At 45.3% G+C, this 14,557-nt stretch overlaps 1 protein-coding gene across 2 annotated transcripts; it reads right to left on the bottom strand.

The window, feature by feature from the left end:
* Positions 1–123: 123 nt before the first annotated feature.
* On the bottom strand, positions 124–13,403 carry RNF139 (ring finger protein 139). Of its 2 annotated transcripts, none has more exons than XM_074986682.1 (2): positions 13,084–13,403; positions 124–2,153 (listed from the first exon to the last, which is right to left on the bottom strand). In XM_074986682.1, exons 1-2 carry the CDS (start codon positions 13,262–13,264, stop codon positions 346–348), a joined length of 1,989 nt encoding a protein of 662 aa, XP_074842783.1. In that variant the 5' UTR covers positions 13,265–13,403; the 3' UTR covers positions 124–345. The 2 variants fall into 2 exon arrangements, with proteins under 2 accessions (XP_074842783.1, XP_074842784.1); XM_074986683.1 differs by lacking the exon at positions 13,084–13,403 and adding an exon at positions 10,541–12,005.
* Between the last annotated feature and the right edge of the window lie 1,154 nt (positions 13,404–14,557).

Consider the following 14,557-nt stretch of genomic DNA (forward strand, 5'->3'; position numbering starts at 1 on the left):
CCCCCCCCCCCCCCCAAAAAAAAAATTCATTATTTCAGAATTATTAGTATTATGCAGGCTTTGGCACAGTAGATGGATTACATGTGTTCCCTATCAATTAAGTGTTTATCCAACTTTCTTAAAAACATGTGAAAACACTTTATTCCATGTACAATAATGTACATAACTTTAAGGTAGTCATGAAAGAGACCAGAAATAATTAGTGGTATATTTACAGTAGCACACTAGAGTAAATGACAACCATTCACAGACAACACTGAGATACTGTTGTTGTGCTTAATTATACAATGATGAAGTGATAGTTTTATTCTGTTGCCAAAAAATACCCCAAATATCTCAGTGGTTTTAATCACCCAAGGAATCAGAATCAACATTAAGAGTCTCATTCTGATGTTCTGCCACACAGTCGTCGTCATCATCATCACTGGCGGTACTGTCATTATCTTCATTTAATTCATTTGCTGCAGCAGCAGCAGCTTCTGCAACATCTACAGGATTTTCATTAGGTGCAACAAACCCATTGTTAGAGATATTTACATTTTCCTTTTCTTCAATGTATACTTTTTGATGGCACATTGGACAAGTGTCTTGAATATAGAGCCATTTCCGGAGACAAAGTGCATGGAAATAATGATTGCATGGTGTAATGCGAGCTGATGTAGTAAACTCATGGTAGCAGATTGCACATACATCATCTATTTCATGTAACCGACCTCCTTTCACTTCAGGAAGTGAGTTTATTTTCTTAACAGCTGTCCTGCGATTTATAAAAGTTTTCCAGCCATTCTTTGCTTGCAAGTATATGTTGAAATAAGCATGTAGACACATCATGCAAGCCCGAATCTTACTTCCTGATTCAAACACCATGGTATAAGCTCCATTCCCAAACATGATTACACCAAAAATGAACTCAATAATATTGCCTGTTGAACGAACATAGTAGACATAATCATCAAGCTTTTCCCAGAGGACATTATAGTAGCCATCAATCATGAATAATACATAGACAGTGATTGAAACAATTACTTTTAGGCAAAGTTCCACACAGAATGCTGTAACTGCAAAAAGCCACGTATTTAGTGCATAGTGGTGCCACAGGATATAACTGAGTAGAACTGGAAGAATAAAAAGGCAAGCAGAAACAAAAAGTACTGGGAAGTGTCTGCGAAATGACGACACATGAGAGGCACTGAGAGACATTAGTACAGGATCTGTCATTCCATGGATAAAATGTAGGACTGCAGTTAACAAAAGGCACATGTTTCTACTTAGGCGAACTAGTCTCTCTTCTGGCTTTAGACCACTTAAGCCAGTCTGCAGAGCCAAAATAAAAAATAAAACAGGTGCTACAAAACCAAGCCTCTTGTCATCTTCATCAGTTGATCCAATAAAGGCCAAAATACCCAATCCCAGATAATGGGCTATTGAAGAAATTACAGCACTCATGCCTAAGACAGTTAAAGTAGAATCACACCCACTTATTATAAGACTGCAAATTAGTTCCCAACAATTCTCCCAGGAAATCAGGTAGAACTTCTCTTGTATATCAGTTTCTGCCATCTTGACGACATAGGTTAACACAACTGCTTGTGCTGTAAGTCTCGTTAACCAGAACACACGCAATACAGCTGGAAAACGAATCCTTTTCCACGTATCTTCCATCAATAGCTGTAATCCATATATGCGATACATATGCCTTACAAGGAGATAAACGTATCTTGTAGAATAATAGAACCATTTAATTTTCATAACTAAAATGACTGTGGTATATAATGTCAGAATTAGACTAGAAATAAAAACTAAAATCTGTCTGACATTTAAAGGTAATTCAATAATCAAGCCTATTACAGGAATCAGTATATCCAGTATGATTAGTTGGGAGTATATGGACTGCACATTTAGCAATGTAACATATCCAATTCCAAACGTAAGCTGAAGGATAGAAAGTGCCATCCATAGTGAGGGTCCTTTATGAGGAAAGAACTGAATTCCAAAAGCTGCTGTGTAGTAGGCACTGTAGAAATTTATGTGCAAAGAAGCATAGTAATTCACCAACACTGAGGTTGCAGCTAGCAGAAATGCTGAACTGATCATATAAAACTTGAAAAGTGCTCGCTGTTGCAAGACCAGAACAACACTGGATACAAATACCCCTAAAAAACAGAATGAAATAATTTAGTTTTCAGCAAAACCTAGACATGCACATTTTACCTATTAACTATCGTGATACACATTGTTTTTAGAGTCAATGCTTTTGTTTCTCCTTAAACATTTCTATAACAACATTTGTGAATGCTGCTATTGTTTAAACTTTTCTGTCAGAGAGGCATCAGGGCCTAGAACTACTTAACTTGCCTATAATTCAAAAGTGAGCACATTGCTCCAAAGAAGCAAAAACTGTAAGTTACCTCCACAAGTGTCAATCTTTTTTGCAATTTCAATATGACAACTTAAGTACATTCCCCATCTTGGTAGAGAGAGAGACTTCCAGATCAGTGCTGAGATATAATGCAGTGAGATCATATTAAGTCTTGAATGGATAGCTGTTCATCTAGCCTGACTTTTTGTTTATCATACAACTAAATTTCTACTCAGCTACATTAGTACTGAGCCCAGTAACTTATTTTTGATTAAAGCACTGAATTGCCAATGCCTGGTGTCTTGAAGTGGATCTATAAAGGACTTCAGTCTCTAGGACAATTAATCTAGAACCTTTCACTAACACTTTTTTTTTAAAAAATTAGTTTTAAAATGCAAAGAACTGTGCAAATAAAATGTTGCTATCAGAATATACAGTAGACCCCCAAGATGTGTGCACTCGAGTAGTGTATATCTCAGGTTAACACCACTCAGAGGAGCAGGGCAAATGACCAGTTTTGCTGCGCTGGTCAGTTTCCTAGCTCCAGCTAGTGGAGGGGAGCTGGAAACCAGGGGGCAGCCTGCCTGGCTCCCAGCTCTCCTCCACTGGCAAAGCTGGGAAATTGACTAGGGCCAGGAGTCCCGCTAGCCACTCACAGGAGACAGGAAATAGTTTCCTGGCTCCCCTGACTTGCACAAAATTTGACTTACAGGGGGTTGCGCAAGAACACAACCCCCATATAAGTCAGGGGTTTACGGTATTTTGAAAGCTTCAGGCATTCTTCAATTACTATTTTGAGGGCTCACTCATCATTAGGGCCTTATCAAATTCACAGCCATACAAAACACATCACAAACTGTGAAAGCTGACATTTGCTTGTGAAATCTGGCCTTGTGTGTGCTTTTACCCTATATTACAGTAAACTCTTTCATATCCAGCAGCCTGGGACTGGGAGGTTGCCGGATATTCAAATATTCTGGATAACAGAGAGGTATACCTAGCAGTGCAAGATTAGAAAAGCAAAGAAACAAACATGTATTAAAAACACCTACTTTACCAACAGTAGTATTTCACACTGTAAATTTATACTGTATTTGCTGTATTTATTTGTATTTACTTTCAATGTACTGTACTTATGGAAAACATAACTAAAATTTACTTATGATTAAAATGCTGGTTATTTGAAAGTTCAAGATGATAAAATGCCAGTTAAGACAGAGTTTACTGTATACAGATTTCATGGGGGAAACCAAAATTTCTCAACTTTGAGTCCTGACCCAAAAGGGACTTGCAGGGGCACCATTAAATTATTTTAGCAGGGTCATGGTACTGCCACCATAACTTCTGTGCTGTCTTCATTGCTGAGCATCTGGAGAGTTATAAGTAATGTTGGTATGGTGCCCAGCTTTGAAGGCAACATGCTACCAGCAACAGTGCGGAAATAAGGGTGGCGATACCTGGTGGGATGACTTGCATAATGAGCATGGTCATGGAAGGATATAAACCGTTTAGGAAAGACAGGCAGGGGAGAAAAGGAGGAGGAGTTGTGCTCTATGGGAGGGAGCATTATAATTGCTCACAGCTCCAATATAAGGAGGGAGAAAAACCAGTTGAGGGTCTTTGGGTTAAGCTTAGAGACAGAAGCAATAGAAGTGATGTTATAGTTGATGTCTGCTATGGACCACCAGATCAGGGAGATGAGGATTTCTTCAGACAGCTAAGAGAAGCTTCCAAATCACAGATCCTGGTTCTCATGGGAGACTTGAATTATCCAGATATTTGTTGGATAATGTAGTAGCACACAGACAATTCAGGAAGTTTTGGGGGGATGTTGGGGATAACTGTCTGGTACAAGTGCTGATGGAACAAACCAGGGGCCATACACAACTTGACTTGCTGCTCACAACCAGGGAAGAACTAGTAGGAGAATAAAAGTGTGTGGCATTCTGGGCTGCAGTGATCATGAGATGGTAGATTTCAGAATTCTGACAAAAGGAAGAAAGGTGAGCACTAACATACAGACCATTGATTTCAAAAGAGCAGACTTCGACTCCCTGAAAGAACTGATGGGCAGGATCCCCTGGGAAATGAAAATGAAGGGGAAAAGAGTTCAGGAGACCTGGCAATATTTTAAAGTCTTGCTGAAGACACAGAAACAAACAATCCCACTTCATAAGAAATGCAAATATGGTACGCAACCAGCTTGACTTAAGAGGGAAATCTTTGGCTGGCTTAAACTCAAAAAGGATGCATATAAGAAGTGGAAACTTGGACAGATGACTAAGGAAGAGTATAAATATATGGCTTGAAAATGCCAGGCAGTAATCAGGACAGCAAAGGCACAATTGGAACTACACCTGTCAAGGAATGTGAAGGGTAACAAGAAGGCATGTTAACAATAACAGGGTTATTAGGGAAGGTGTGGGGTCATTACTGGATGAGCGAAGTAACCTAGTGACAGATGATATAAGAAAAGCTGAAGTTCTCAATGCTTTTTTTTGCCTCGGTCTTCAAGGACAAGGACAGCTCCCACACTACAGTGCTAGATAATACAATTTGGGAAAGTAGAGGGCAGTCCTTGGACAAACTACATGTACACAAATCCATGGGTCTGGGTTTAATGCACCCAAGGATACTGAGGGAACTGGCAGACATCACTGCCGAGCCTTTGGCCATTATCTTTGAAGACTCTTTGAGATCAGGAGAGATTCCAGCTGACTGGAAAAAGGCAAATGTAGTGCCCATCTTTAAAAAAGGAAAGAAGGACAATCCAGGGAACTATAGACCGGGAAGTCTTACCTCAGTACCTAGGAAAATAATATAAGGGATCCTCAAGGAATCCATTTTGGAGCACTTAGAAGAGGGGAAAGTGATCAAAAGTAGTCAACATGGATTCACCAAGGGCAAGTCCTGGCTGTACACTGGAAAGGGACCTAGGGATTATAGTGGATGAGAGGCTGGATATGAGTAAACAGTGTGCCTTTGTAGATAAGAACGCCAATGGCATACTAGGCTGCATTTGGAGGAGCAGTGCAAGCAGATGTAGAGAGGTGGTTGTTCCCCTCTATTCAGCACTGGTGAGGCCACATCTGGAGTACTGCATCCAGTTTTGGGCCCCCCAGGATAAAAAGTATGTGGATGTGCTGGAGAAGGTTCAGCAGAGAGTAACAAAAATGATTAAGGGGCTGGAGCATGTGACTTATAAGGTGAGGCTGAGGGATTTCAGCTTATATAGTTTGCAGAAGAGAAGACTGAGGGGTGATTTAACAGCAGCCTTCAACTTCCTGAAGGGAAGCTCTAAAGAGGATGGAGAGAAACTGTTTTCAGTGGTGACGACAGCAGAACAAGAAGCAATGGTCTGAAGTTAACAAAAGAAGAGGAGTAGGTCAGATGTGAGGAAAAAGTACCTCACTAGATGGCAGGGAAGCACTACAATGTGTTGCCTAGAGAGGGGGTGGAATCTCCATCCCTAGATGTTTTTAAGTCCCAGCTTGACATAGCACTGGCTGGGATGACTTAGTTGGGCTCAGTCCTGCTTGGGGCAGGAGGCTGGACTTGATGACCTCGAGGGCCCTTCCAGCTCTGTGACTATGATTCTATGTCAGCCTTACTTCTGCAGTGCTGCTTTCAGTGCCTGGCACATGGAGATTGGCAGCTGCTGACTACACTCCCAGTTCTGCAAGGAGCAGTGCAGAAAATAAGGGCTGCTATGGTATACCACACTATACCATGCTATCATTACTACTTTGCTGTTGCTGGCAACTGCTCTGCCTTCAGAGCTGAACACCTAACCAGCAGCCACTGCTTTCTCGAGCCCAGTTCTGAAGGCAGTGCCACAACTAGGGATGTTTACAGTTAACCAGTAAGCCTCATCCTAAATGGGCAATGGTTATGTGGGCAGAGGGTTGCTTCAGTCCTGCATGGCCCATTTGGGCTAGGGAGTGCTCTGGCACTGATGGAGCAGCCCCCATCTGTGGCAGCCCCAGCCCGGGAACACCACAGGGAAGAACTCTCCAGCACAGCCAGGATAGCCCCTGTCCCTGGCAGGGAGACCACTCCAGCCCTTTCTTGCTCTGCCCCAACTCCTGCCCCATTTAATGAGTTAATGGGTTAAACTTAGCATTTAATCATTTAACTGATTCCATGTGATTTTACACTTTATATTACAACAACATTCCTTATAATAACCTTCACACAACTCCTTTTTAGGTCAAGGCCCCTATAATTACCACACTATGAAATTTCAGATTTGAGTAACCTAAATCCTTTGACCATGAACCTGACCAAAATGGACCATGAATTTGGTAGGGCCCAACTTATCATTCTAAAAAGTCAAGATGTTAACAACATCCTAAAATAATCTAATGTTCAATCTATTTAACTTAGTCTGATGACAGGAAACTCTGTAATATAAGAAGTGTGATATTAACAGATACAGCCAAGAATATAACAGCACACATGCATTTCTGTACAGGATATCATATTCCTATGCAGATCAGCAGAAAGTTTCTGAAAACTTAGGGTAAAACCTGTAATAACAATCTATTTGCTTAGGACAGCATTTTTCAACCTTTTCAGACTGATGACCACTTATTCAAAGTCTTATTTTTCAACTTTACATTTTTGTTCTTACTTTTATAATAAATGTGTCAGCAGTAACAAACCTATAATACCTTTGTGTGTGTGTGCATGCGTGTGCTGAGAGATTGGTAGGGAATACTTGATTTGAAGGGTAAGGATGTGCAGGGAGTACAAAAGCTTTGTTTACGACACTGACACCCTCCTCACCCAAACCCAATTCATTTCAGTAGTCCCTAGGTGTTGGAATCCGCTGGCTGAGGAACACGTGAAAAAACAAAAGCATACTGCCCTTGCAACGTAGGAGACAATCATAGAAATGAGACCTAAATGGGAAATGCAATGAATGCTAGTTACTATAGCCCATACTATAGCACATTTTAAAGTTCTTCTTCCCAGTCCGGGCTTAGTTTTTCTCCACTACAGAGGGAATTTTAGGATTATGTTCCACAATTTAGGCAGTTTTCAGTTAAAATGTTTATTTTATCTTGTAACTCCTACATACATTCTTGTCCTACCCTAAATAATTTGAGGTTTACACTTTTTACATATGTTTGAATTTTTTTGTGTCATCCTATATCATTTAATGTTTTTAAGTGTACTGGTTTACTTTTATTGATCTTTGAACTCTCTCTTAACTTTCTAGTATAAGGTGTCCATAACTGAACAAAGTCATACAAAGGAAATACTATTTCCTTGTTCTGTGATGTGATGCTTTTGTGCACTTATCCTGAAATTGTATTGGTCTTTGCCTGCCATATCACAGTGCCAAACTCATACCAAATTTGTTGTATAGGTCAGTTTCAGTTCCCAGCATATCGGTTTGCCAGGTTTTTCTCTCATGCAGAATTTGTGATTTCTTTTGCCCCAAATTTGCATGTGTGTGTTTTTCTTGGGATATGTTTTCAATCTCTACAACATATATTTGTATTATCTCTGTCCTTCCAATGCTTCTGTCTTTAGTATCATCTTTGAATTTCTCAAGATTGCCATTTATCACCTCCATGTAATTAAAGAAAATATTGAATACAATGTGATCTCTTTGCTAACCTTTGTGATACCAGAATTCAACAGAGTATTCAAACTTCAGTAATATAAGAGCTATATTAGAACAAACTACTACTACTCTACATATTATTTATTTTTTAACTCTCTAAACAACCACTGGACTCTTTCCACACTCTTGGTCTACCTCACACTCAATCTGCACTTAGAAGGCAACATCTCCAGTGAACCTGTCAAAACAGCACTTCACAAAGAGGAGATATTGCATTCTGACGTGACAATTTAATGCACCAGCTACACAAGCCCAGAAATGACTATAATGCCTACAGAAAACTGGGAGCCAAAGGAGATGGTGAAAGGAGAGTATAACACTAGGGAGATAAAGTGAGAGGGTAAGCAGAATGGTTAGAAAAAGATTGCAAATAGTTTTAGAGCTCCATTCTGCCCTGCTTTCCTGTCTACCTATTCCTAGTGCAGGGGTACGCAAAGTGAGAGGCAGGACATTTTGTACAGGTGGTGCAGCATGATCGACTCCACTCCCACCCACCCTGCCACGGCTTCCTCTGCCTCCCCTGCCCTCTGCTTCCTCCCCCATGCCCTCTACCACTACCCTTATCAACTGAATGCCCCTCTCCCTGCCACTGGGCCACTCGGAGGCCCTGAGTCAAGCAGTGAGGCCTCACGGCATCAGCATGGATGGGGAGATGGTGGAGGCTGTGGCAGCAAGGACTGCCAAACGCATGCAGAGCTGGCAGCTGCCTGTGTGACAGCCTCCCCTTCCTGAGCACTCTCCCCCAGCCCCCTGGGGCATCCCTTCCTGTAGTTCTCCCACAGGCTGGGGGCGACAGGGGACAGCTAACTGCAGGAGCAAACATGGGGGCATCACAAAAAAAAAAGTTTGCTCACCCCTATCCTAGTGAATCCAGTGTGGTTACTTACATAAGAAGTAAACCTGGGCAGAATAAAGACATTCAAACAGAGGCAACAGGATTCCATTATGTACCATAATTGTACAGTATTCACTCATTCTTCTCAAAACAAGGCATACTATATGGAATAATGTTTCAAAACTATTCAGCAGAACTCTCCAAAAGTATCTATAAAATCTCAATAGGATACACAACCTTTCCTCCCATCAATAGCTAAATTAGGGTACTGAATCTATTTTTATTAAAGAGTCAACTTGTTAAAAGCAGAATCAGTGCAGACTACCACTGCCCACATGTCGGAGTTTTATTAACAAAAATATCCAATTATTTCAATATGGCATAATCTAAAGTGTATTTCAGAGTCAAATGATATTTCTGTTTATGTTGATCTCACTAACAATTTGTCACCTGCAAAGGGCTGTCTTCATAATATAGCTAGCTGACAAAATACTCTCAAGTATGTCTTAATAAGGCTATCAAAACAAAAAAGCAGTCAAGTAGCACTTTAAAGACTAACAAAATAATTTATTAGCTGAGCTTTCGTGGGACAGACCCACTTCTTCAGACCACAGCCATACCAGAACAGACTCAATATTTAAGGCACAGAGAACCAAAAAGAGTAATCAAGGTGGACAAATCAGACAAAAAATTATCAAGGTGAGCAAATCAGAGAGTAGAGGGGCAGGGGGGGAGCCAAGAATTAGATTAAACCAAGTATGCCAACATGCCTCTACAGTGACCCAGAAAATTCCAATCTCGGTTCAAACCATGTGTTAATGTGTTGAATTTGAATATAAAAGAGAGTTCAGCAGCCTCTCTTTGAAGAGTGTTGTGAAAATTCCTCTTCATTAACACGCAAACTCTTAAGTCATTAACAGACCGACCCACTCCATTAAAATGCTGGCTAACAGGTTTGTGGATCAGGAGTGTTTTTATGTCTGTTTTGTGCCCATTAACTCTTTGTCTAAGAGTGTCTGAAGTCTGTCCAATATACAAAGCATGGCTTCTGCCACGCTTTTCAACAGCAAAGCCCCTCCCCCTGCCACTGGGCCACTCGGAATACTCAGAGGTCCTGAGTCAAGCAGTGAGGCCTCACGGCATCAGCACGGACAGGGAGATGGTGGAGGCTGTGGCAGCAAGGACTGCCAAATGTGTGCAGAGCTGGCAGTTGCCTGTGTGGCAGCCTCCCCTTCCTGAGCACTCTCCCCCAGCTCCCGGGACATCCCTTCCTGCAGTTCTCCCACAGGTTGGGAGTGACAGGGAACAGCTAATTGCAGGACCAAAAATGGGGGCATGACAAAACACAACTGTCCATGGAGGGAGCAAAAAAAACAGCAAAGGACAAAGTGATTATCCTCTCCTTCCCCAAAAACCTATCATACAGACACCATTCTGAACAGTGCCATAATCATTTAATCCTATCATTATACACTTAACAGAGATTATCCAATAACAAACACACAAAGTCTCATTTATGTGGGATTAATTTAAGAGCACTGCCTAACACTTCTGCCTCATATTGGACTTTAAAAGATTTTCAAAGAGACATTTAGAAGTATCACTTTTAAAAAATGTAATACATCAGTTTGAGGTAATGCCCATACTAAGCTCAGGGAACAGAGGGAGCAAGTCACGGCTGTCCAGTCACAGAAGACAAAAAGAGACCTACCTGATGTACAAGGACCGTTTGTCCACCTCCACCTTCTCCCTACATACACAAAGGCAGGAACAAGGAGGATTCCTTTTCCCAAATCCACCAACACTACCTGCAACTGGCAGCAGGGTGGGCAAGTGAAGGCCATCTCGCCTACATGCTACATCCCAAAGAAACCACCTAGGCACTGGGCCTTGTAGCCTACCCAGTTCCTCACATGAGCAGCAGCAGCCGGGAGAGGCCTTTGCAGCCTCTGGACATCATTTGCTCAATTCTGAAACAATTTTGAACTTTCTATTTTATCAGTAAAACTCTCTTATTGGCTGTATTGCTGAGGGTTGCCTTTTATCTCTCTCCCTCTCGTCTAATATTGGCTGTATTGCTGAGGGTTGCCTTTTATCTCTCTCCCTCTCGTCTAACACTGCAATTCCTCAGCTATTTCAATCTCCTCCTCCTCGTTGTACTTCTCACCATCCCCTTTTTACCTCCTGTCTCAATTTCTTCTCACCAACGTCAACTCCAAGTGCCACACTGCAAAAAGTAAAATTCTGTTGCTAAGTTTTTGTACTGTAAATAAAGCATGTTAAAAGACATGAAGCCAACTGTGCTGTGCCTGCCATCATCTGAGTCACTGTGATTGTATTTTGTGTTCCTTTTTCCTCCTGACTGCCTCTCTCCTATCTTTTGGGATTGTACACTCAAAAAGGTAGAAACATCTCTTACTGCATTTGCACAGTGCTTAGGACAATAGTATCCCAGTCCTGTTTATGAGACATAGGGACATTATTTTAATATTAGAGTACCTAACCAGCACGCCCAGGAAAACAATGAAAAATTCCCCATTATCACAGCTCCTGTCAAGTTCCATTCTTATTAAGTAGCAGATATTTTGGAGTGTAAGCTTTCACGGGCAACGACCCGCTTCATCTGACAAGCGGGTCTTTGCCCATGAAAGCTTATGCTCCAAAATATCTCTTAGTCTATAAGATGTCACAGGACTTCTTGTTGTTCTTGAAGATACAGACTAACACGGCTACCTCACTGATTCTTATTAGGGTTATCCTCCCATCTGGGGAGTCTTTTCCCTTACACTTCATAAGCTGTGAGACTGGGGGCAGGGAGACCATGAGTTTCTTTAGTCTGAAGAAAAGATGATTTGAGGGGACATATGATAACATTTTTCAAATACACAAATGGTTGTTATAAGGATGAGGGTGAAAAAGTGTTTGTGTTACCCTCTACAGACAGGAAAAGAAGCAATGACCTATGAAAAACTCCCTGTCAGGGTAGCAAAGCACAGGAACAAACTGCCTAGGGAAGCTGTGGAACCTCTGTCTTTGGAGGTTTGTTAGGAACACCTGTCAGGAATAGTATAGTTATTACACAGTTCTGTAATTAATGCAGGGAACTGCAACAGATGACATCTGGAGGTCCCTTCCAGTTCTACATGTCTATGATTCTATTACACTCCAAAGATTTTTCAGTATGTTTCAAAACATTATACCTTTTCTTAGTTGTTTTTTAAAGTCGCTTTCATCAGAATGTGATGTGTGTAAGGATATCAAGGAAAGGGCTGTAGAAAACCTCCAGACCACACAGAATATTGCAATCTCAATCAAATATGGAGAAAAAAGGAAAACTAAAAAGAGAAGTGGCTAGTAATGCAAAGTGAACACATGACAGAGGACCTACTAGCCCTGTGAAATCTATCTTAGACACAAAGTATTAACTACATGGTCACTTGCAGGCCTTGTTAGCCAGATAACGTTACACTCATAATTCATAATTCTTTATGGAATTTTAAAATTTTCTGAAGTTCTCCAGTTGTAACAGTGGGCCGAAAACATCTCATTTGAGAGCAGTTTACCAACCAGACTCAGCAGAGGAATGAGGAAAAAGGAACAGCAAAAGAAATCAGTTTACTTCAATTAGAAGATACCCTACCAACAGAAGTAATGAGCTCTCAACTTGCTGCAGTTAGGAGGGAAGAGTTGCTGAAGCAGTAGGAAGAAAAGGGTGAGTGGAAGACAGAAAAGAGTGAAGCACTCGGGGCTCAATGAAGTGAAATCTGCAGCAGGAGAGCAGGGAAGGGAAGGCATCTCTGCTCGGTGTAGCTGAAAAGGAGCCATAGAGCAACAGAGACTAGAAAACTCAAGTCAGCCGGCAGTAAGAGGAAGGACAAAAAACAGGGAAACAGGAAGCGCTCAGGGGAAGGGGCCCTAGGTAAAGGGGCTGCAGGGAGCCGGGATGAAGCAGGCATGAGACAGAGGGGCCCCAGAGAAGCGTTATGGGGAGCGTAGTAGCCACGAGTAGAGGAGCGAGAGGATGACTCGGCTAAGGCTGAGTGGGAGAAGGAGGCAGCCTTCAACCAGGAGCGGGGGCGCCCAGGTATCCCCAGGGTTAGTCAGTCCCCGCGGCAGTGCCTGCAGGAGCCGAGAGACAGGCAAGGGGGTGAAGGAAGGAAGGACTCTCCCGCAGCAGCAGCTCCAGGAGTGGGGAGGGAAGCGGAGGGGGACTCTCCCCCAGGAGCCCGGCGCGCGGGGAGGGGGATCTCTCACCCAGCAGCCGCAGCAGCACCCCCAGGAGCCCGGCCCACAGGGAGCCCCCCGTCAGGGGGTAAGAGTTGAAGATGGCGTCGATGAGGAAGAGGCTGGGCACCCGCAGCGCAACTTCCAGCCCGGCCCGGAGCCGCGGGCCCAGCCCCAGCCCCGGAAGCTGCGGGGGGCCCGGGGCTGCCATGCCCCGGGTCCCGCCGCCTCGTACCGGTCTCTGGCTCAGGGACCTGGCTATAGTCCAGTTCCCGCCTCCCGGACGGGCCTGGCGCCCCGTACTGCGGCCGCCTCCATGTTCCTTTCGCGCTCGGGCCTCGGCCTGCGGCCGCCAGCACCACCCCAGGGGAGGCGGGGACGCAGCGCCGTCACAATGCGCGCCTGAGCCCCGCCTTCTGAACCGGCCGCTGCGCGTCGGCGCCGATGACGATGGGATCCGGTTCTGGACATCAAAGCTCAGCTCGTGGGGCGCCTCGGCTGCCTCACACCGCCCGGCCGCTCACAGCCGCCCAGCCCTCGCAACCCCTCACACCGCCCGGCCGCTCACAGCCCCCCACAGCCCCCGCAACCCCTCACACCGCCCGGCCGCTCACAGCCCGCGCAACCCCTCACACCGCCCGGCCGCTCACAGCCCCCCAGCCCTCGCAACCCCTCACACCGCCCGGCCGCTCACAGCCCCCCACAGCCCCCGCAACCCCTCACACCGCCCGGCCGCTCACAGCCCCCGCAACCCCTCACACCGCCCGGCCTCTCACAGCCCCCCACAGCCCCCGCAACCCCTCACACCGCCCGGCCGCTCACAGCCCCCCACAGTCCCCGCAACCCCTCACATCGCCCGGCCACCCACAGTCCCCGCAACCCCTCACACCGCCCGGCCGCTCACAGCCCCCCAGACCCTGCAACCCCTCACACCGCCCGGCCGCTCACAGTCCCCGCAACCCCTCACACCGCCCGGCCGCTCACAGCCCCCCACAGTCCCCGCAACCCCTCACACCGCCCGGCCACTCACAGCCCCCCACAGTCCCCGCAACCCTTCACACCGCCCGGCCGCTCACAGCCCCCCACAGCCCCCGCAACCCCTCACACCGCCCGGCCACCCAAAACCCCTCACACCACCCGGCCGCCCACAGCCCCCGCAACCCTTCACGCCACCCACCGCCCCTCACACCGCCCGGCCGCCCATAAGCCCCGCAACCCCTCAAACCGCCCGGCCGCCCACAGCCCCCCAGCCCTTCACACCACCCGGCCGCCCACAGCCCCTCACACCGCCCCCTCACACTGCCCGGCTGCTCACAGCCCCCCAGCCCCCCCCAGTCCCTGCAACCCCTCACACCGCCTGGCCCCCCACAGCCCCCCGCAACCCCTCACACCGCCCGGCCACCTGAAACCCCTCTCACCACCCGGCCGCCCACAGCCCCCCGCAACCCCTCACACCGCCCGGCCACCTGAAACCCCTCACACCACCCGGCCGTCCACAGCCCCC

Source organism: Carettochelys insculpta, chromosome 2, assembly GCF_033958435.1.
Source record: "Carettochelys insculpta isolate YL-2023 chromosome 2, ASM3395843v1, whole genome shotgun sequence".
Classification (NCBI taxonomy): domain Eukaryota; kingdom Metazoa; phylum Chordata; order Testudines; family Carettochelyidae; genus Carettochelys; species Carettochelys insculpta.